The 21,410-nt window shown below is 40.4% G+C and overlaps 1 protein-coding gene across 1 annotated transcript in view; it reads left to right on the forward strand.

The window, feature by feature from the left end:
* The first annotated feature begins 463 nt into the window (after positions 1-463).
* Positions 464-21,410, forward strand: part of LOC145994602 (limbic system-associated membrane protein-like) — a 178,031-nt gene continuing 157,084 nt past the window's right edge. The window contains exon 1 of the mRNA XM_083130644.1: positions 464-1,342. Within this exon, the coding sequence (XP_082986770.1) occupies positions 1,198-1,342 (145 nt within the window). The 5' untranslated portion in view covers positions 464-1,197. The remainder of the gene's footprint in view (positions 1,343-21,410) is intronic.

Consider the following 21,410-nt stretch of genomic DNA (forward strand, 5'->3'; position numbering starts at 1 on the left):
TAACGTGGGGATCCAGAAAAGCGGCGTAAAGTTCTGAAGTAAGATGTAGTGTGGTTGTGTTCAAAGGATAAATAACCTCATATGACGCTTTGCATTTCCTCTTTTTGACTCCGCGAGGTAAGTTCATTGGAATCTATTGAAAGAAGAGAGGCTGTGCGCTGGGTGCCGGTCTGCCGTGCGTCAACGACGCGAGAAGTTCTTTATAGCGCAGCGTCGATCTGTGCAAACTCAGGGCGAGAAGAATTCCTGTTTTCTTTTCTTCCTGAGAAGTCCTTGTTAAAAGCAAGGAGAATCCTGCATGGCACAAATTCGTAGTAAATTTGGAGAATGGCAGAAATGATTCATCTGACGTGTGGTGGTGCGTGCGGCCCGGCAGTTGACGATGGGGTATTGATTAGGGTAGGCTCCCCGTGATATCTCATGCCGAGAAGAGCGGGCGGCCTCTCAGTTGTTCGTGGGCCGGGAAAGGGGAAAGACACGGAGCGGTTTTTCGGTGCGACGCGTTTGTCTTCTTTTTTTTTTGGTGACCCCCCACTGAAATCAAATTGGTGCAATTTCGCGGGAGGGGAACGCACGATGACTCCCCCTCCCCTCCCTCGCTTCCGTTGAAACTACGCGATGGATGCGGACAGGAAGGGTGCTGAAAAGTTGACGCACTGGAAACTTTTTTTGCGGCACGTGAAAGGGTTGTCGAGATAAGATGCGTGCGGGGTAGTGGACCGTCGGTACGCAGGTACTCCGTGTTCGAGTCTCGACGGCCACCGTAGCAGTGCGGAGACGCGCAGTGAGTTCTTTGGATGTAAAAATGGATCATTTTCCTTAAAAACCGACAATATCAAGGATACATTGCTGCAGCCTCCTGAATTTTTCCAAGACTGTGAACTTAAAAATGGATGAACGTAACTTCAGCGATAGCTAACATTTAGAGTTGTGATTTGATAAATACCGGCATTGTTTACAAAAATTATTGTGGCAAAAATTTCGCCGAACGTTCTGGTACCCTCATCGCCCCCAATACAGTACACAGTGTGATCAGTGTCCAGGGAAACTTGACCCCTTCACAGTGTTGTGTTAAGTGTGCATGTGTTGAAATGGATCCGTTGATCGTGAAATGTGGTGGAGCACACCAGGAGCTCGGAATAAGGCCCGGATAGTTAGCAGTAGCCGCAGTGAACCGACGACCGCCGGCCTTTTTTAATGTATTTGACCTCCCAGCTGCTGTTCTCCAGGGACCCCGCAGTCCGATCTAGAATGGCACGATGGTTGGTGTCCAGGATGGCATCTTGCGTGGGAGTCGCCCTCGTCCTGCACCTCGTGCTCATCGCCGTCGTCGCTAATGAAGGTAAGTCAGGCGCCGTAAACTCCGTTATGAGGTCGGTTCCCGCGTAATGCCAGGCAATAAGGCACGCTTTGGTTGTTCGTCGAGAAGAGTGACATCGGGGAGAAATCCTCTTTACCGTCAGAATGGCATCAACGTCCGTTCTTGAATTCCGACGTAGCATTCCAGACAATTAGTCAAACATCTAGGTTCCCTCGAAAGATTTGAAACATTTAAAATGAGGTCCTAACCACCACCGAGTATCGATCCCGGGACCCTTTGATTATAAGGCAACGACAACAATGTCCAATATCAGCAGTCAGAAATCATGTTTTGAAACATACAGACCTCAAAGGTCTAAAGGCCAATTTTATCATCAAACAAATACACAAACCTTGTCTTAGAACTGATCCCAGCCAGAAAAGTACGCTTTTACAAATTAAATTGTGTGTGTCTTCTCTCTTCAGTAGGTTGGCATGAAACTTAGATGTTGGTCGACATCCAGATCTGGATAAGTACTAAAGCAATTTTAAAATATTTTCATTATCTGTACCATTTGCGGAGAGAAGCTAGTGTTACAGTTCGCGAAATGAATGAGTTTTCGATATTTAACATCAAACAGAGGGTAGATGAAATGAGTGGAAAATAATCAAAAAGACACATAAACACTATGCCCATGATCCCAACCTCAATGATTGTTTTTCCAGCGTTCTCCTTAACCAATACACCACGACAGTGACACACACACAAATAACACGAGGATGTCATTTCGTATGCATCGGACTTAATTTAATATAATAAAATTAAGCAGGATTGATTTAGTTAATGTTTGCACTCAAACGGCACATGGTTCGACCACAAGCATTAGCATCGATATTGTGTCAAGAATGACATTGCATTGCCAGTTGAAAATTATCCTCATCTTGCCAGTGATTTGCTTAACTTTCTGAGCAGTAAATAAGCCGGCAATGCACACAAGTTTGTTGTTTAATCAAATCTGCTATTGGTCTGAGAACTATTTACTTCGATATATATATATAAATTGAAGTAAATACACATAAAAATACACACACAGGAATTTTAGTATTTTAATAAATTTTTAAAAATGTATTTGAATTTTGGAAACCAATTTGATCAATTTGATTTACTTTCATTACCAAACATGGTGGATTGCAGGGCATTCCCTTTTTGAAAAACCCAGTGAGAAGAAACCTCATTCCGCCAGAGAATTCTCCTGTCGTCAAAATCCGAAATGTCAGCCGGCTGGTAGTAGAACAGTGGCTATGCGTGGGCGCCACGCCCTCCAGCGATTTCGCACAGAAATATCCGGTTTCGATTCTCTACTCGTGCATCAAAAAACGAGTGATAATGAGCATAAAGCCTCCAGTGAGTTAATATCTAGCATGATATAAATACTTGCACTGTGGCAAGTTACCATTTTAGCTCCTCGTGAATGTAGCCACCAGTAATTCGAGAGAGATTTGTTGATGTTAGCTATATTCTCTCTGATTACGCTATGAACATTTATTCCCTCACTATTTCGGTACAGGACTTACACCATAAAAAAAGTGGCTTCAGGAGAAATTAAAACACTTCTATCGACACACTTTGGATGTTAATTTAAAATTTACACAGTGAAAAACTTTGCTTGGAATAAGAAAAGAAACAATGTTTCTCGCAAACAAAAATTTGTTTAAATATAAACGAACAAAAGAACAAGCAAAGAATAAATTTTTGTCGTGCACGTTTGTTAACCAAAAAAATAGACAAAGATACTAAAAAGCTTAACCAATCAAGTATTTCTGATTCATACAAATTGTTTTCCTGTATGGGTTTCGCACATAAATATTGTTTAAAGAAAATTAATCACAAGGATAAATTAAAAATATCGAGATTTATAAGAATGTTGGAATTTTATCACGACTATGGCAAAGTCGATGTATTGTGCGGACATTCAGCAGTCACGAGGAAAGAGCTGTTGTCAGCAAAGACACATACACTCGCACACACACACATACACACACGCACATTCGCTCATCATGAATATTGTTTTGTCAGCCGCAACTGATTATTATACAAACTTCAACCCAATTTTGTTCGAAATAATTACACTCAAATAGGGAGCTATTATTGATTCCTTTAAAACTAAAATTTTGTACCATCTTTATTTAAAAATAGTATTCCTAATAATAATAAAATTAAGGTGTGCGGTCTAAAATATATAAAAACCCTTTAGGACATTTTTTTTAGATTCCCGCCGTAGCTCACTGCTGTCCGGTTTAAGACGGTAGCCATCTAAAACTGGAATGTTTTGTCATTCGAGTTGAGGCGGAAATCTACACTTTCTGCTATTTCATCTCAACATGATATAAGGGGAAATTTCCATATCAACAATGTAATTTAGGTCTCGCAAATTTAATGAAAAAAATGACTCGATTAAAACTACCATACGGAGATGGAGTCCTTACTAAGAATAAAACTGATAGAACTATCTGGGGGTAAATTTCTTTTTTCCGAAGATGAACTTCTCACCAATAGAACTCACCTGGGGCAAAATTATAATGCGAAAATAAACTCCTCACCAATAATAAAATAAATATCTGAGAAGAAAATTGTTAGACGAAGATAAAAACCGTACAAAAAATATTTTTTAGCAACAGACTCAGATGAAGTCTAAAGAAGCAGTCAACACACAGGCCCACGGAGGATTAGCCTGGTTGTAGTATTTTCTGACGCCATGGCATCCACGAATGAGGTTTAGAAAGTTGCGTGGAAAAGACGTTGACACTTGAGTGGCTTTCGCTCCTCAAATGAGGCACGATTTTATGACATCCTAGAGTGCTCGCGGCTGTAAGTGTAGAGACTAAAGCATTGCATAGTGGATTCCTGAATTAGTCGGTTACTCTATCGACTAGGAACAGAACATGCCTCTTTAAAGATGCCGAAGCACATTACGGGCGCGGGAAATATGCTAGGTGAAGAGATCATTGAGCTTTGCTGTATCAGGTTGTCGCTCTCGTCCTTGTTCTATCTCATTAACAGAGGAAATACTTTATAAGAATAAAACTAATAGAAACTTGTGAGCACTGAATTCTCCATCTCCCGGCGGGAGAACCAAAATTTCGGTCGCATGGTCAATGCAACTCCGGAGGTACCTGAAGAGAAGGCAGAGCGGACTTTGGACTACAAAGCCAGAAAACTGAGTCGACGGAGCTTGATACGCTGACCACCAGGCCTGTAGCGAGGGGTAAGCTAGGGGGCTCAGGCCTAGAGCGCCATGGACAGAGGCGCCAAAGCTTTTTTTTTAAAAAAAAATACCTAACTGAAATATTCTTTAATATGCAAAATAAAAATCAGAAATGCAAATTACGAATCTTTAAATACAACTTATATTATTTTTAATGAGTTTTTTTTGTTTGCTTCATGATTTCAAAATTTGTAGGATGTAATATCGAGGGCCGCTCATAAAATGCCGGCATTTGGTAGTATGGGTGAAGGGGGCGGGCGCCCAATCACAATCGTCCATAGGGCGCCAAAAATTAGCTACGGGATTGCTAATATATTTACTTTGCACACGTTGGCTCTCAAGGACGCTCGTGCCAAGGATGTTTACTAGTTACAAGATAGAATGTTTTTACAGCACGTTGGGCGAGCGAACTTTTTGCTCTTATATTCGTTTCAGTTGTTTCATGTATAACTCACATAGTCCTTATGAGACTGGTACAGAATTCATAGCAGACATTTTTAATGAAGTCACCAGTGTTTCAGGTGTACGAACACGGGCCTCCATGATGGTGTAGTGGTAATCCTACCGTCTTGTAATTGAGGGATGCAGGGATCGGAACATTGCACAGTGATTCGGATCTCATTCCAAACTGCATCTCTACTCCCGGTCAGCCTATCGAAGATTACAGCGGACTTAAAACAACATTTGGCAAACTTTTTATAGGCATTCGAAAATAGAGCAGCAAAATATGACGGACTGAATATAAGTTAGGCTTTCCCTGTTAGGTTATATGGATTTGTTTTGAAAAATTACATACCGTTATCCAAAACAGATAGTTGTTCCCGGAAAAGTAAGCGTATGTGTTGTCCTTGTTGATACTGGGTCCCCATATACACTTATACAGCCTCGGGTTTCGTCATACAGAAGACAAAGTTTTAGTCCATTGGAAAACGAGGTGATTTCAACCGTTTAAGAAGCCTTGTATTATTTTACTGAGCGAGAAATGTCCAATGTTAAGGGTCGGAAAGTGACTAAGCGGTGATGGACTCTTACTAATTTTAATACCAAATCAAATGTACATTAACATATTTATAAGTGCTTAGTTTGTAACGGATCCAATCGTCAAGTTTGTAGTAGATTTGAAGAAAGTTTCCACGCCATAAAATTTTGGAAGGCTCGAAAGGTTACTGATAAGAAGTCGAGCACTCAGCATAATGCCTTTACCGAAGACGCATTGGACGATGTTGCTCTCGATCTCGTTTGAATTACACTCAAGAATCCATTAGTCGCCTTCCCCAAGCGAAGCGAGTGAAGGGTAGTTGAAAAACACTCATGGGAAACGAAATCGTGAAATAAATGCGTACAAACAGCAAGGGCTTACGATTTTTACTCAAAGGGGCAGAGTAAGATTTCGCATCTTGTTCTTCAGTCATAGAGACAAATATTTCACAGTTTATTTTTATTAGAATATTTTGCATTTCACTTGCTTACTTTCCATAAATATCTATAAATTGTTTATGAATATATATCTTTGTCTTTTTGTACTTTTTCACAATGGGGCACAGATATCAGAGACAACTCAATCAACTCTCCTTCATGGTACCTGATCCATGTTTTAAGGTGTGCCGAAGGGCAATCTATAAAAGCAATTCAAAATGACGGCGCGTGAATTGTCATGGCCAGATCCCGTCGAGAAATTCCAAAGTATCGTATTTCAAATTGGTTAATTCTTGCTATTTTCTGTACTATAAGTATCTGAAATTTCTTGAAATTTGAAGTGTCGAAACAATCACTTGAGGGGGAAATATTTTTTAGAATTCGAGATTTTTACCGTGTCGACAAATGACGAATTTTTTTTCAGACCCGAATGTCGGGATTATAAAATTTCCCTTCCCAATCCCTTCCCCCACAACCCTAGTAACAAAAGTGCATATGATTCTAGTGTCTCTGGTAAAAATGTTCTCTCGTTATTTTCTTAAACGTGGCATGTAATTCCTATATCACATAAATCAATATTATTTGTATTATAATATCGCTGTTATTTCATTATTCGAATTACATTGACGTTTTCCAGATATCTCTGGAGTGGGGGGAAGTGTCCCCTTTGGACACCCCCCCCCTTGTGGGCGCTCTTGATACTTAGCTCCGATAAAAGAGAAAATACTTTGAACCTTCCTATTTGACAGTAAAATCCAAATTAATGTAGGTGCATTATCTTAAGTATTATTGAGCTGAGACCTTGTAGTTCGTTTTGGAAAGACGTTCATCAGCGGATTAAATCAGCCGGTCGGTTCAAAATCTAAGTATATCAATTCTTTTATTATTCTTTGTGCGAACATTCCTAATTTCTAAATGATTTTCAATGACGGCTCAACAAATTTCCACCTTACGTATGTTCGTGTCAAGTGCGCAGGTCTTATCCACATATACTAAAAGTGCCGATACCAGAACCTGTGTTGGATTTCGATCGGCCGCTTCTTTGCTTTGCGGGGAAGAAGTGAAGGCTATCGTGCCGAGTAACATCGCGTGTCGAGTTGCAGGAAAGGATCTTAAACACTGTTCCTTGTAATTAACATCAAGGTCCGTTCCATAAATAACTCAATCCCTTACCAAGGAAGCTGAACAACACATTGAATCATTACTGCATGCCAGTATTCTAATCCAAGGAAATTGAATTTGCAAATGAAAATTGGTTAAGACGAAAGTAATTATTATTTGTAATAAAAATATGAATCTACGTTGTTCAAAAGTCCCTTGTGAACCAGTCTTTTCGCTGGATAAGGCATCGTTCCAGTTTCCGTTGCCACTGGTATCTGGCTTCCTAACCAAACCTGGCTAACCACTGTCATTGTGGAAGAAAGGTCTCGTTTTTACGTGTGTACTGCTGAGTGAGCAGCGGTACTGTAGCGTTGTAAGAGTGACAGGGAGCATGGAGGGAGCGGGACAGGAGACTTCGTAGATCGCGTAGGGTACAGTGGGAAGGGAAAACGCTCGCAGAGGAGTGGTCGCTGGAGTCCACAAGTTCAAACGGATGACCTTTTCTAGGCCGAAGCCCGCTAGAGCACCAAAATTCCATGATCCTGCACTAAAAAAGTAAATTTCTGTAATCCCCTCCAGGAACCAAACCAGGAACAATTCACTCCACGAACGAAAACGCTAACCATTCTGCCAGGCCGAGTCAATAATTTATTTTGTGTTCCTCATATTTTGCATTGCCTTTCTTCAACTTCTGCGCGACAATGAAGGTGAACGACGATTAGTTGAAAGAGAACTACGAAAGATAGGATTAATTGATTGAATGATTTGGTTTATTTTGCTTCTCTTTTCTGCCACATTTAGCTAATTGTGATGATGAGGATAAGCGATATGATGAACTTTATGAAGGAACAGTCACAAAAGAACACTCATGCCCAGGCCGGGATTCGAACCCTCGTGTTGCAGCACGCTGTGCTAACCACTCCTCCACGGAAAGGGAGATCCGTGCACTGCCGAGACTCGAACCCGAAACCTTTCGATTAGGAGATCGTGGATCGAGCTCTCAACAAAGTTGGCCACAGAGGTGACTGATATAAATCATAATTAACATTGCAAAGATAAGTGTGACACTTATCTTTCCAGGCTCTCTCCCGATGGCGCAGTGATAACACCAAAGGGTTCCGGGTTCGGTTCCGGTGAAATCATATTGAACAGTGGGTCGGGTTCCGCTTTAAACTGTAGTTCCAGTTCTGTTTAACCTGTCTGAGCACAGAGTGCTTTTAAAACAAACTTTTGCAAACATTTGGAGCTGCGAAATATGACTGGCTGAAAATAATTTACGTTTCCCCTATTTAGGTTTTCTGAATTTGCTTGAAAAAAATATATTGCCATCCAAAACAGAACTGATCAGAGTTGTGGGTCGTTCGGAATGCATTTCCAGTTAACATAGACTACGCAACTAAGTCGTCACGTGGATCGCTTTCAAGCAGAAACTTTGGTTAATGATTGCCCAGCGAGGCTCGGTGGCCCTGCCAGAGCTGAATTACTCACGAGAACGTGGCTCTTTACATAGAGGAGTTTCGAGGGGCGCAGGTTAGGCTTCCCACACACTCTCGATCACAGCTCCGCAGGGAGTTCTGTGGTCAACCACCGGAGCTCGGGAGCTGACCGCAGGGCGCACGTGATGGAGGACCTCGATTGCGGGAACGATAAAGAATCGATTCTTCACACCTGCACCTGGGATCGAACCACGTGCCACTGCGATCCGGAGTTAGCATATTTCTTATTCCATCCACTATCCAATAAAATGTTGTTACTACTTGGTCAATTTATGTACAGTGAAACGTAGGGCAAGATGTGGTACAAGTGTCTTTTCAACCACGTTGCACTATCTCTGACTTAACTCCGAGGCGTCGTTTCGTCATTTCCATGATTTGTGTAGTCACCGGCAATATAAATGGAACACCTAGATCCTGAAATACTCGCTTCCCTGCAAGGCGTTATGTGTGTTGCCTAACTCAACGCGATTAAAGGATTTTAATAGCAAATATTCCATGGCAACTTCCACTACGGCCGTAGACTTAGGCAACACACATAACGACTTGCAGGGAAGTGAGTATTTCAGGATCTAGGTGTTCCATTTGTATTGCCGGTGACTGGACATTCATTGCACTGTTTTACAATAATTCCATTTCATATTTGCTGTTTTAACTAGATACGTATTATTTGGAACACTTTATTTCAGCATGATTTCCTGATTTCCCAAAACAGTCGATATTTTGATTCTCAATGCACAAGATTTGCGTTATTATGACGTAAACTAAAATGTTACTTCGGGAAAAGACAGGGTATTACTCCACTTTGCCCCTTAATGTCGTTAGACGGCACACTACTCTGGTCTGTTATAGAGTTCGCCCGATATCGCTCTACATATTTTTTGGTTAATATCAATTAACACAAACTTATGAGCTTTACCTCAGTAAATTATCGATAAAATCCGAGCTCTCTAAGGTAATTATAAAGTTATTACATTTGAAAAATAAGAATTTACAAGCGACTAAGCGCCATTTTTGAAATATTAGATATTTTCCTGTCTTTGAGACTAATGGAGTTTCTTTTAAGTTCACTTAATGCTCACATAGGCTTATCGAGGCTGGAGTTAGAGTTGAAAACTGTATCCGAACCACAGTGCATGTTCCTCCACTGGAGATAGAATACCGACAACGATAACACTCCACCATAGGGGAGGTATGTTCTATGTAACAAAACCAATACCCCCAATATCTCCTCCGTTAGTGTCGTCCTGTAACCAAAGGGTTCTGGTGTGTATCCGGGTGGAGGAACATTACACAATAGTTCGGATCAGGTGCCTGCAGTCTCGTATCACTCCTTGTTTTCGTTTTGAAGCCAGGCGGCGGAGCTTAAGTTTGTCTGCGTAAGATGACCGCATCTACTTCAACCAATAACATCAACAGACAGAAGCACGCGCACGCGGCTGAAAGGAGCATGGAAGTAGGCTCCAACTACAAACGCAATTTCTAGGTTTACTTTACACTTAAATACTACAAAACAAACTATAACTAGCGTTATTTGCTTATGGAATATTATTCCTTCGGGTTTGCTGTCGCTTCTGTTAGTACAACCGTGTGTTGAGCAGGCACCAGTGCTTCCTAAATCTTATTCAAAAGTACACAAAATTACATGCTTTCTTACGGCGTCTTCAAATGTTTTGGTCTGACTTCTCCGGTTCTGTCACGTGACCCAGCTTCAGAAACAACGCGCAGGGCTTACTCCTCTCCCTTTCTTACCTCCATGGTTCGGATCACACTTTAAACTGTAGGCCATGTCCCGATTAGTCTACCCGACTTTGGTGTGTGGTCTTTGAAACTAACAACAAAAGTCTGGTTCTGTTGGTACGATTGATAGCTATCAATTAACTATATTAACTATAGTTAATTAGTAGAAGCTTACAGCCTCACTGTCCAGTAGTTGCATGTTCGATTCTACAGCTGGAAGCTCTTTTCTCTCGATTAGCCGATCTCAACATAAACTGGACAAACACAAACAAGCTAGTTAATTAGTAAGACCAGAATGGTATTTGAGGAAGGGGTGAGGGGGAAATCCCCCTTTAGTTTCTGTATCCCCCTTCTAGCTGCTAATTGTGGCTCTTGGGAAGATCTATATACGTAATGTCTATAATATTCCGATGTTTCATAGTAGCTGCTGCAAATTTTCCCTTACTGAAAATTTTTCAAATACAACACCGAGCAAGACTAAAAATAAAAAGATTCCTGTTTCGAGTCCTGACTAGCATTCAATCAACAATTCCATCCATGCGTATATCATCGTCGCGATTATCCAAGAGTGGACAGAAATCGAAACTAAATTTGAAAAAAAAGAAATAAATCTAATCTTCAGTTCTTCGCGGTATCACATAGCGATAAAAATGTGCAACACAAGTTTAACTCCAAAACACAACAATAATAATGGATTTTCCAATCAATTTCTTCTATGGGGGAACCCTTTGGAAGCTGCATATTGAATATCGGTGTAGCCAACGGTTGTGGGAGATGGTGATACGTGGAACTACTTCAATTATGCTCGTTGAAGCATTCATTTGCCATTTGCCGCAAATCCCATCATCTGCATTTGAAAGCAGGTGACATGAATAGAGTGGTCCGGCTAGCAGCCTGGAGAGAGTTTGCACTAGAGGGGAGGGATTTTGCAATATCCACTCTCACCGAGTCCCACCCACTGTAATACGAAACCGACATCTTCCTGATAACTTCTGCACACACTTCCCAAGGTAAGGTAAACAGAAATCCGTGTTTACATTTTGAAAAATATGTAAAAGCTAATCTTAAAATTTTGTTGAACATTAGCTAAAATAAAATCCCGATAAAAGTGTTCAGCATTCGTTCTATTAAACAAATTAATGAAAGTGCAATACAAAGATACTGAGAAAAACTTTTCTTGAAAACGTTTGTTGTAATGTTGCAATAAAGGTTGTTAAATTTTGCGAAGTTTTTAGATTTGATCATCAATTCATTTAAAAGAGTGTTTCTTACGTTTTTGTTTTTGACCAGTTTGTAGATTACTGTACGGAATCTGATTGATTGATTGATTGATTGATTAATATTCCTTATTTTACTTCGCTTTTTGTGCCACTTTTGGCTAATTTGCGAAGATGGGGATGAGTGATGATATGATGAAATTGATGAATAGACAGTCACAAACATCCATGCCCAGGCCAGGATTCGAACCCGGACCCCTGGCGTCGTAGCACGATGTTGTACGGAATCTAAGAAATAATGATAAACACTTATTGCCTCCGGTGTTTTAGAATAGCGTTTCCTCATTAGTTAAGAACCGAAAAGCAGCCATTTTTCTATACCAGTGCACAAAACATTTATTCTTGAAACTTGAAATATATGCATGATATTCGCTTGCGAGTCTGTCCGAAATGATATCAAATGACCAGTACTTCAATTTTTCACAATATTGTTGAAACCACTACACACGTTCTCTATAATGCGATTGGAAACCTTAAAAAATGTTTAAATATCAAAACTGTAAAATACGTGAAAATTTCATAAACATAGAAAAATTATTTCACCCATACCTTGAATATTAAATCCTTTAAATTTAATTTAAATGTACGATTTGTGACATATCCGTCCCGGAAGAGCCTAGAGATGGAACCAGTGTTTTCAAAATATTATTTCAAACAAAATATATATTCTCCCATATATGCCAACTTGTGAAACGATTTTTATTTTATGGTCGTTGTAGTACAAATTGCATCGCCCTTTCTGTGTAAAAGTGCATTTTCTTTTGTTATTTAATGTCGCTTTTCAACATACCCAAGTTTAAAGTGACGTTGGGGATGAATGGTGAAAACATGGAATACATAGAACACTAAAACCTTTAAGTACTATACCCTGTCCAAGCTAACTTTAGAATAGCGACGCCCATATCGGCAGAGGATGAGGTGGAAAATCAAGCATTGCCTGACCGTACATGTACGGATGTATGGTACAGACCTTAGTCCGTACGCTAAATGCACTGCTTGTCAAAATTTGCTCTTGCAATTTTATCCTTAATATTTCCCTAAGAAATTCTTAAACCAATCGTACGGACCTGAAGACAAAAATACGGTCCGTTTGCCGTGTGCATTCGGTATTATCCTTTTCAAAAGTTTGCAACGCTGCATAACGAAGGATGAAATCTGGAAAACTCCCGTCGTCCATTACAAAATCCTATTTCTCCGACTGTTCATTGGTGGAGCTGTCTTGAGTCACTACTTGCGCAGAGACGTGTTCTCGTTCGCCTGGTCTACAGTTAGCTGGTACTGATAATATATCTTGAGCACTCAAAGCGCTCGGCTACTGGGTGGGACAAATATTTTGATAAACTAATGTGAACATACAACACTGACTCGGAAGGATGGTATGCTTCTCAGGTCTTCCCGATAGAATAGTGGTAAAGAAGTCGCTTTGTAATCTGTGGGTCGAGATCAATCGGGTTCGATCTCAGGTGGAAGGAAATTGCGCAGGGGTCGGCTCAAGGTCCAATAATTAAACTTTGACAACACTGTACAAATATATAATCATTAGGACAATAATAAGGTTAAAAAGTAAATAATAATAGTTCAGCTGACCGATCTGTGCAAGTTATTAAAATAAAAAATGGCCATATCGAACTATTATTAATACCCTTATCATTATTATTAATATAAACTTGTTGACCCTCCAAATACTACAAACAGTGTTATTCTTAGCACTGTTGATGCAGAGCTGAACTTTCTACGCTTCGAGAACTCAAGACAATATAGATACTCGCTTAGCTAAATCAGATCTCTAAGGAACGATCCTCCTTAACCTTTCCCTAGTAGGACAAGCACACAGAAAGATAATGATCTTAATGAAAAGAAACTCCCTTAAACAATTCATTTGCAATTATTGCAGAGACCGCCGAATGAACAGGATTTCCATCATTTATGCACGTGATGCGGTGCACGAAGAATGCTCCGAAGTCCTTCCCCGCTGCCCACACACTCGCTATTATGTGTATGAGCGTAAAATGGTCTCCGTCTGCCCTTTGAATCATAAATGAGAGCGGGGAGGTCGGACTCACAGTTCTTTCAGAGCCGAAGCGTCCGCAGAGAGGGGGGGGGGGGTTGATGCGGAAACTCCGAAAGGCATCCCCCACTTTGTGTCTGTCTGGCAATTCGTGCGTACGCACACTTTTCATGACCTGCTCTCATGAAGCTGCATCACTTTTTTAAAAGCATTGTTCGTGTTTCAGAGGAGGAAAAGTTCTGTAAAAAGGAAACTCATTAATATACACTTACACTCTACTGACACCAAATTGCCAAATATTCTCAGACATTTCTTTACCTGGCTTGGTTTGGTTACTTAGCGTCGCCTCTCTTCCACTTTTTACTAAATCGCGACGATGATACGATGCCAAGTAATGAAATGACAATCACCAAGAACACCCATCCCAGGCAGGGATTCGAACCCGAGATCCCTGACGTGATAGCACGCTGTGCTAACCACTCCGCCACGGGTCGGTATCTGGCTTCCTATTGCATTGTCTTATTACTTATTTGTACAATATCGTTTAGATTAAGCCAACCTCCGTGTGGGAATGGTTAGCACAGCGCGTTACGACGCCAGGGGTCCCTGGCTTGAATCACGACCTGGGCATGGGTGTTTTTTGCGAATGTCCCTTCATCAATTTAATCATATCATCATTCATCCTCATATTCTCCACAATCAATCCTTTAGATTAATCAAGACGAAGCTTGTCAATGATGACTATATGGAATGGCCTGGATATTTTCGCATCCATTCCTGAAATTCAAGCCAGATTTCTTGGCTGTAACTTTATTTAGATAGGTATTAGCAATATATTTTTACGCGCTGTTCTGTAATTTTACTACAGTAGAAATTTGCATGGAAATCCTTAATCAAAATTCATATTTGGCGGGCTCAGTCCATACTCTGTCCCAGTAGTCTCTGGTGCAAGCGAATAAAAACAAGTTCTTAGTGCAAGAAGTGACTCTAGAGGGCACGACTAACGCACGCGTGGAAGGAAAGGGATTGTACGGAGGGGGCAACGCGACTGCGGCTACTAGCTGTTTGCAGCAGCGCACACTGATTTGCTCCACCCACTCGCTTTCCCACCTTCTCTAACGTTACGCGTGATCTTGCTCCACAGACTACTAGGAAAGCTCTATAAGATATGAACTGTATTCCAGTTACTTGATTATCCATATAACGACCAGCGAGAAAATCGGACCACGGGAATAATCCCTAATATTGAGATGCTGTAATAAGTAAACTCAATGAATTCCTTCCTGCTGTGCACTTCGTTGGAAATCCCGCTTCCGTCTTCCTGTGAATTCTCTTACAAAGTGAGCAGATTGGATCCTAGAAGTTGGTACAGCGCCTGGGGAGGGATCTTGCTTTGTAAACAGAACCGAATTTTCCAGCCACTTGCCTCTGGCATCTCAAGAGATGCTATCGATTCCTGATGAAGAGAAAACCAAAAAAATATGTAAGAAATAGGACAGCCTGGGCGGATCGTACCGCTAAACCTTGCAGATTTTGATGACGAAATCACCTTCGGATGTTTCAGCCAATTAAGCAAGAAATTTGTTCGCTCAATATTTATCAAAATAACATTATGGGATCTCAGTATCCGTGATGGTCCACGCTGCATCCTGAGTTCGATTCTCTGAACAGAGAGTGGTTCTACAGACATTCTTTCATTACTGCATAGAGCGTTACGCATGTTTCTTAATGTTATCCGTTCCCCGTTATACAATACCCTTTCTTGACTGGGGTGAAACCTACCGGTATAAGACAACGTTAAGGTTGTCGGCTGATGGTACAAACATATCCACCTCATTTCGCCAACATCCGTGGCAGAGTGATTTGAACATCGTGCTACGACCACCGGGTCAAATCCCGCCCTGATCATGGGTGTTTGTGAGCGTCCATTCATCAATGTTCATATCATCATACACCTCCTTCTTTGCGATTAGCCAAAAGTGGCAGAAAAGCGAAGTGAAACAAACCAAATGTATCAATCCACCTAATTTCACACAATTATATTTCCGTTAGTTATTTTAAAAAGTACCCTTCGTCTTGTAGTTTTTGTTCTTATTTAACGTCACTATATGCTACTCTGTGTAATTGAGACGATGAGGATGAGTGATGATTAGACCTGGACTTGAACAGGGAAACTTTGGAGGCGAGATCAAAAGTCGACCTAATTGGTCGACTCATCGGTCACCTCGAACAATATACACATACGTAATAACAACTTCTTCTTACTGATGTCATATTTGTCCCAGATCTTAAAGAAAGACAAAAAAGAAAAGATACAAACTTACGCAGGACTATTTTCGAAGTTCTTTACAATAATGCTCATCCGGTGATAGTCTGCATCGAGTTCATCTCCTGAGTTCCTTCAGGACTTTACAATGACAGGTGGATGGAGTGAACGTACTAGTCCTTTCTGTATCAAGGGTGATGTTATACCAGGGGTGGCCAACGCGTCGACCGGCAAGCAGCGAGAGGTATCCCGCGGTGCTCTGTCATATTATACGGATTTTGTTATGAATAATCACAAAACATTTTATTCCTTACCGCTCTGAATTTTTAACTGTTGTATCAGGAATAGAGCTTTCTTGTAACAGTTAATTTCTTTCTTTGTTGAATCGTATAATAATTAACCATAAACAATGTAAATAATCTGTGCCTTCTCCGTTCGGAGTAACCGACAATTCGATATTGAACGACTGAAAAATGGGTGATCGAAAGTACAAAATAGTTGTTGATGATGCCCAGCAACAAGTGAAATACTTTTGTTAAAATGAGTGGCTCAATCGGTAACGCGTCTGACTACCATGCTCGGTTCAAATCCGGGAACTTTTCTAACGATGGAAGCGGCCCCGGCGCCTACCCAGCGTCGAATAACATGGGTACCTGGGGGAAACCCTGGGGGGTAAAGGCGGTCAGGGGCGTGATGCTGATCACATCACCCCCACTCACGACCGGATCAAGAAAGTGTGGGGCGTTACCCCTACACCCCCTATACGCCTTCATGGCGTGGTGCTATGCACAGGGGAACACTTTACTTTCTTTATGAAAGGATAAAGTTGTAGTAATTATGTTTATGAAAAAAAAAAAATTTTACCGTTTCATTAAAAGGATGAAATGATGCTAATGATGAACTGGGATGGCCTAAAACAGGTGCCAGGCCCACAGTACTGAAGCCAAAACTTATTTAATAAATAAATAAGTAAATAAATACATACATAAAATTATCAATGTCAATTTTATGGTGTTGGCCCTTTGCTTACTTTTTCAGGCCCCCGTTGTTAGGTTTAATAAGATAAGTAGACCGCCAGTGATTCTTTGTTGTTGATTGCATCGTTGCCAAGTGACATATGTCGCGTGTCGCTTCGGTGTGAAATCTCCCTACAATTGGGGAATGCTGTAGTTAATCGGAGGCAGACATTACGTCACTCTAGACTAATTCTTTTTTAGAAGGGTTATTTCATTTGGATTCACACACATACACTCGCCGCGATTCGTTACTGTATACAGCAAGATTAAAAGTTCGACCGATTTTCTGCAATTATGTTTAAGTAAAATTTTCTATTACTTCCTGTAATTAGTCTTTAATTGTTGTTTGAAAGTGTGAACTTTTCTAATTAATTTTACAAAACGTTGAAATGAGTGCATCAAAATCGTGCTGCATAAAGTACACAGTACTACTAAATTTGTTGACTGTACCTGTTGTCAGGAACATGCAGAATATACTGTCAATAACCTTTCACAGTTTATTGCAATCAAATCTACAGCTTTCAATTTTCATTGCATCTTTTTCACCATTAGGAGCCGCGGTAGTTGCTATAACAGCTGACTACTTTGCGGGAGACCCAGGTTTGAATACCGGGCCAGGCGATCTGGATCAGGACAATTTGCAGTCATTTCCCTGTTTCTGCGCGGCTCTGGAGAACATTCAGCCTCGAATAATGGGTACCTGGGGCAACCCTGGAGGATAAAGGCGGCCGGGCGTGATGATGATCACATCATCCCAACTATGGCCGAGATCAATAATATGTGGAGCTCTATACTTCCACTTAAGGCCATATGCCTTCACGGCACTCGTGGACAAACACACAGTTTTACCTATCTTTTTCACAATTATCCTAATTGTAGCGATTAACTTAAACATGTAGAAAGGTGACCTTAAATACAAACACGAACAGTAAAATTAAACGTCGTGTGACCTTACACTCAAATATTTTTTATTCTTACTCACAATTTTTAGAATCAAAATATGTCTTCAAGGAGACTGTGTGTTTCATGGCTCTATATAAGTAGTTTTGTTTATTTCTTCTTTGTCTTCTGATATCTCAGCATTCCTTTCCATTCCCGAGGGAATTCCTTACCATCTGGCATAACATAATAGGGTATCTTTGCTAATTTCATGCTCTTAAGCTGTTTTTGCCGCCTTGGCTTCCAAATAGGTTTCTTTCCCAGACAGCCACCGTTTAATTTGCAAACTTCTGTTTCCTAAGCAACAGACTCGTTGCTTCATTATCAACCTCTTCTCAAGGAGTGGCTCAATTTTCAAACCACGACCTGGATGAAGATGGAAACAAGCAAGATTCTACTGTCTTGGTATTGTTCATTAACTGCTTGAATTCCTTTTTTGTTAGTTGTTTTGTTAGAAGCTGCCTTGTTTGAACCCCACCTATCTTCAATCAATGCGTGCTCAAGTGTCTTGAGGTGCTGTAGATGCATTTGAGGCGCTCAGAATAATAACTGCAGATCCCAACCAAAGTTCATTTTGAGAGAAATGACAATATCTGTTTCATTTCAAAACTCAGGAGAATTTTAACATTATGATGTAATTTTTTTAGGTTCTTTTAAATATGGTTTCTCAAGATCATCTTGATCATTCTTGAATAATTGTGGTTAATAGTTTCACAGATTTTGTGCTGTTTACTAGGAAAAAATGGGGTAAAACTTTATGTACAAGAAAGAACCCAACCGAACACCATGCACCTCATGTCCCTACCGTACGCAGGATTTTCTTTTATAGAAGAAGGTGGAATTTCACTTCACCGTAACATGATACTTATAGGTAAACTTGCACCTACTTTCGTCTCTCATTATTCTGTCCATTGTGTATGCCTTTCGAGGTTCATTTTTCTCGATTAAATTAAACAAATATACATTCTGCTTTTTATAATCACCAAGGTCATAAAACTCTAAAAACAATGTGTCCTGCACATCGCCAGACTAACGTTGAAACTCGCAAGTTGAATCAGGAAAGTTGCAGCACTTTTCTAATGTTCAGTGGTGTAATCGCAGTTTAAAAAAGGACGCGGAAGATCTTTTCTTGCTCTGAAATTGGCCAAAATCAGTAAAACATACGTCGAATTGCATGTAAACAAACAAGGTAAAATATAACAATACCTAGGTATAACCTCACTAGGTAACGTAATGTTTAAAACACATAAACCACTTACTCCTGACTGAGTGTGTTGTTATGCCAGAATCTCCGAAAAAGAAGGTAATGACGTACGTTAATACCAAATAAGTTAAGGAATGCCATCTGACACAGTGATATGTAATATCCACCTTTGCCATATTGTCTACAACGCCACCGAACGCGTAGCGGACGTAAACAAAAGCACACACAGTTGTAATATGTCATTTTTACTCTGATAATATTTTCATTTTCCTTACGGACGAATTTTAAAGGTGGAATATGAGAGTTTTGGCATATCCCAATTCTTTTGATACTTCAGCACATGAAAAGTAGGTGGCAGCAGTAGACCGTGATACTTGTATCTCAAAATTCGAGGTCGGTTGGGATCTGTCGTTATTATTCTGAGCGCCTCATTTATATGCTGTTCATGTTTTCTTGTCTATATTTTAAACATATTTTCTCATATTTAGGGAGCTTTCGGACCAAAGCGACAGGCGATAAGTGTCTTTGCAACCAAACCTTGAGAAGTAAATGCAACATTTTGTACCATAGTAACACGACAAGCTGCACGTGTAGCTTGGATGTCGTTCGGAATGGGCTGTTTTCTTAACAGTTAGCATCGTGCCACCTCTGTATGTACTTTGCCCATGCACAGACAATGAACGTTTACAGATTAAAGGGGCCAGTGTCGCTTGTCACTTCGGTGCAAATCTCCCATGCGGGATGTCACTTGTAGCGTGGCACTTGTTGCTTGTCACCTTTCGTTTTGTCGCTTGTCTCTTAGGTTTGAAATATTCTTAAGGAATGAAAGTAAGAATTAGGCCTATTTAGAATATTATTCAAGATGCAATTGTGATGTTTTTTAAGAACATGGTGCGTAGTTATGGGGCAGAAAGAACTAGGATGTAATGGCATCAGAAGCGGCTCGTGCCTAAAATAACAGGTGAAGAAGTATATTTATAGGCAATGAAAACAAATAGTAAGTGCCAGTGCCCCCCCCAATTTAAAACGTCTTTTTTGTCTTCATCCGTCCATCTGGAAAATGGTGTCTGCAACAAATTACACACTAAGTCATTTACTGGGTTCATTGTAGAAACCACAGCTCAACACATGAACACAACACACGATAGGAAACGCGAAACACACACGCGGAACAAGATCTCGCGAGAACGCGAAGATTTTGCCACAAGCACTGGATGCGATGTTTTCTCCGACGAGAGAACTGCTTCATCTAGAAGGCGACACCCGTTCAAGGCCAACGCTAGGTGACGTCACCGTTGCCATGACAACCGGCTAAGTTTTCCGCAACCTAGCGGTGTTTGCTCTTGGGTTGGGACGAACTCAATACGTGCGTAGCGCCGAGCGGCGTGTTATTTGAGTATTATCGTGTGCGTTCTGCTGGGAAATAGTTTAATTTAACAAGCAAATGAAAAATGTCAATATTAATTTGAAAATTAGGTGAAAACATCTGCACTTGTTGCACTTGGCCAGCCGCCACTGAATGGCATACATATGTATGAAATGTACGAGATGTTAGTGCATAAATGCAACATTGCAACTACAGTAACTTATGCAAATTTATAGCTTCACTTGAAATACAACAAATTGTAACTACGTAACCGTTCTCAGTACTTCCGACTTGTTGTAAACACACAAACACACTAAATAACTTTAAGAGATTAAGAGTTCGATGTGTCATGGAATTTCAGCAAAATCAGTCATTGAATTTCAAGATGACGAACTATAAATCTACGAAACTCTGGAAAGTACACTTTGAACTTGCTATAATTTTTGTTTAGAGTAATGTAGAACTACCTTCATGCAAAATATTTCAAATGCAATTACATGAAAATCAGTTACCGATATTATCAAGACAGAGTTTTTTTGATAGATTATACTACAAGACCGAGTTGAATTAGAAATTTTGAGCGTAAACGTGGATTTTATGAACTTAAAAAAAGACTGTTTGTCACAAGTACGACAATGTGGATTGGCACTATCTTGTTCCGCCACCTCAAGGAAACAACAGATGGCATTTTACAATAGATTGATATCTATCCAACACCCTACACGTACACGGACCAACTGTTTGTTCATAAGCATTCAGGCAGGCTTAAATAAGAGCCCAACAGCTAACCACCATCGAAGCCTGGCAGAGAATCAATTGTTGATGTAAATTAACCGTTATTCCTCGCTTTAAAACCTGGACACGTGCGGATCCAGTATCTGGAACAGAATTAGCAGAGGCGATTCTCCTTCCGTTTCCGATAAAGCGACGAATCCCTTGTTACTTTTGGGTAGTGGAATCTGACGGACTTTACAGCCATAAAAAAAAAGAACGGAAGTTAAGAGTGGACAGATAAAAAA

This window comes from Lepisma saccharinum, chromosome 11, assembly GCF_977018435.1.
Source record: "Lepisma saccharinum chromosome 11, izLepSacc3.1, whole genome shotgun sequence".
In the NCBI taxonomy this organism is placed as follows: Eukaryota; Metazoa; Arthropoda; class Insecta; order Zygentoma; family Lepismatidae; genus Lepisma; species Lepisma saccharinum.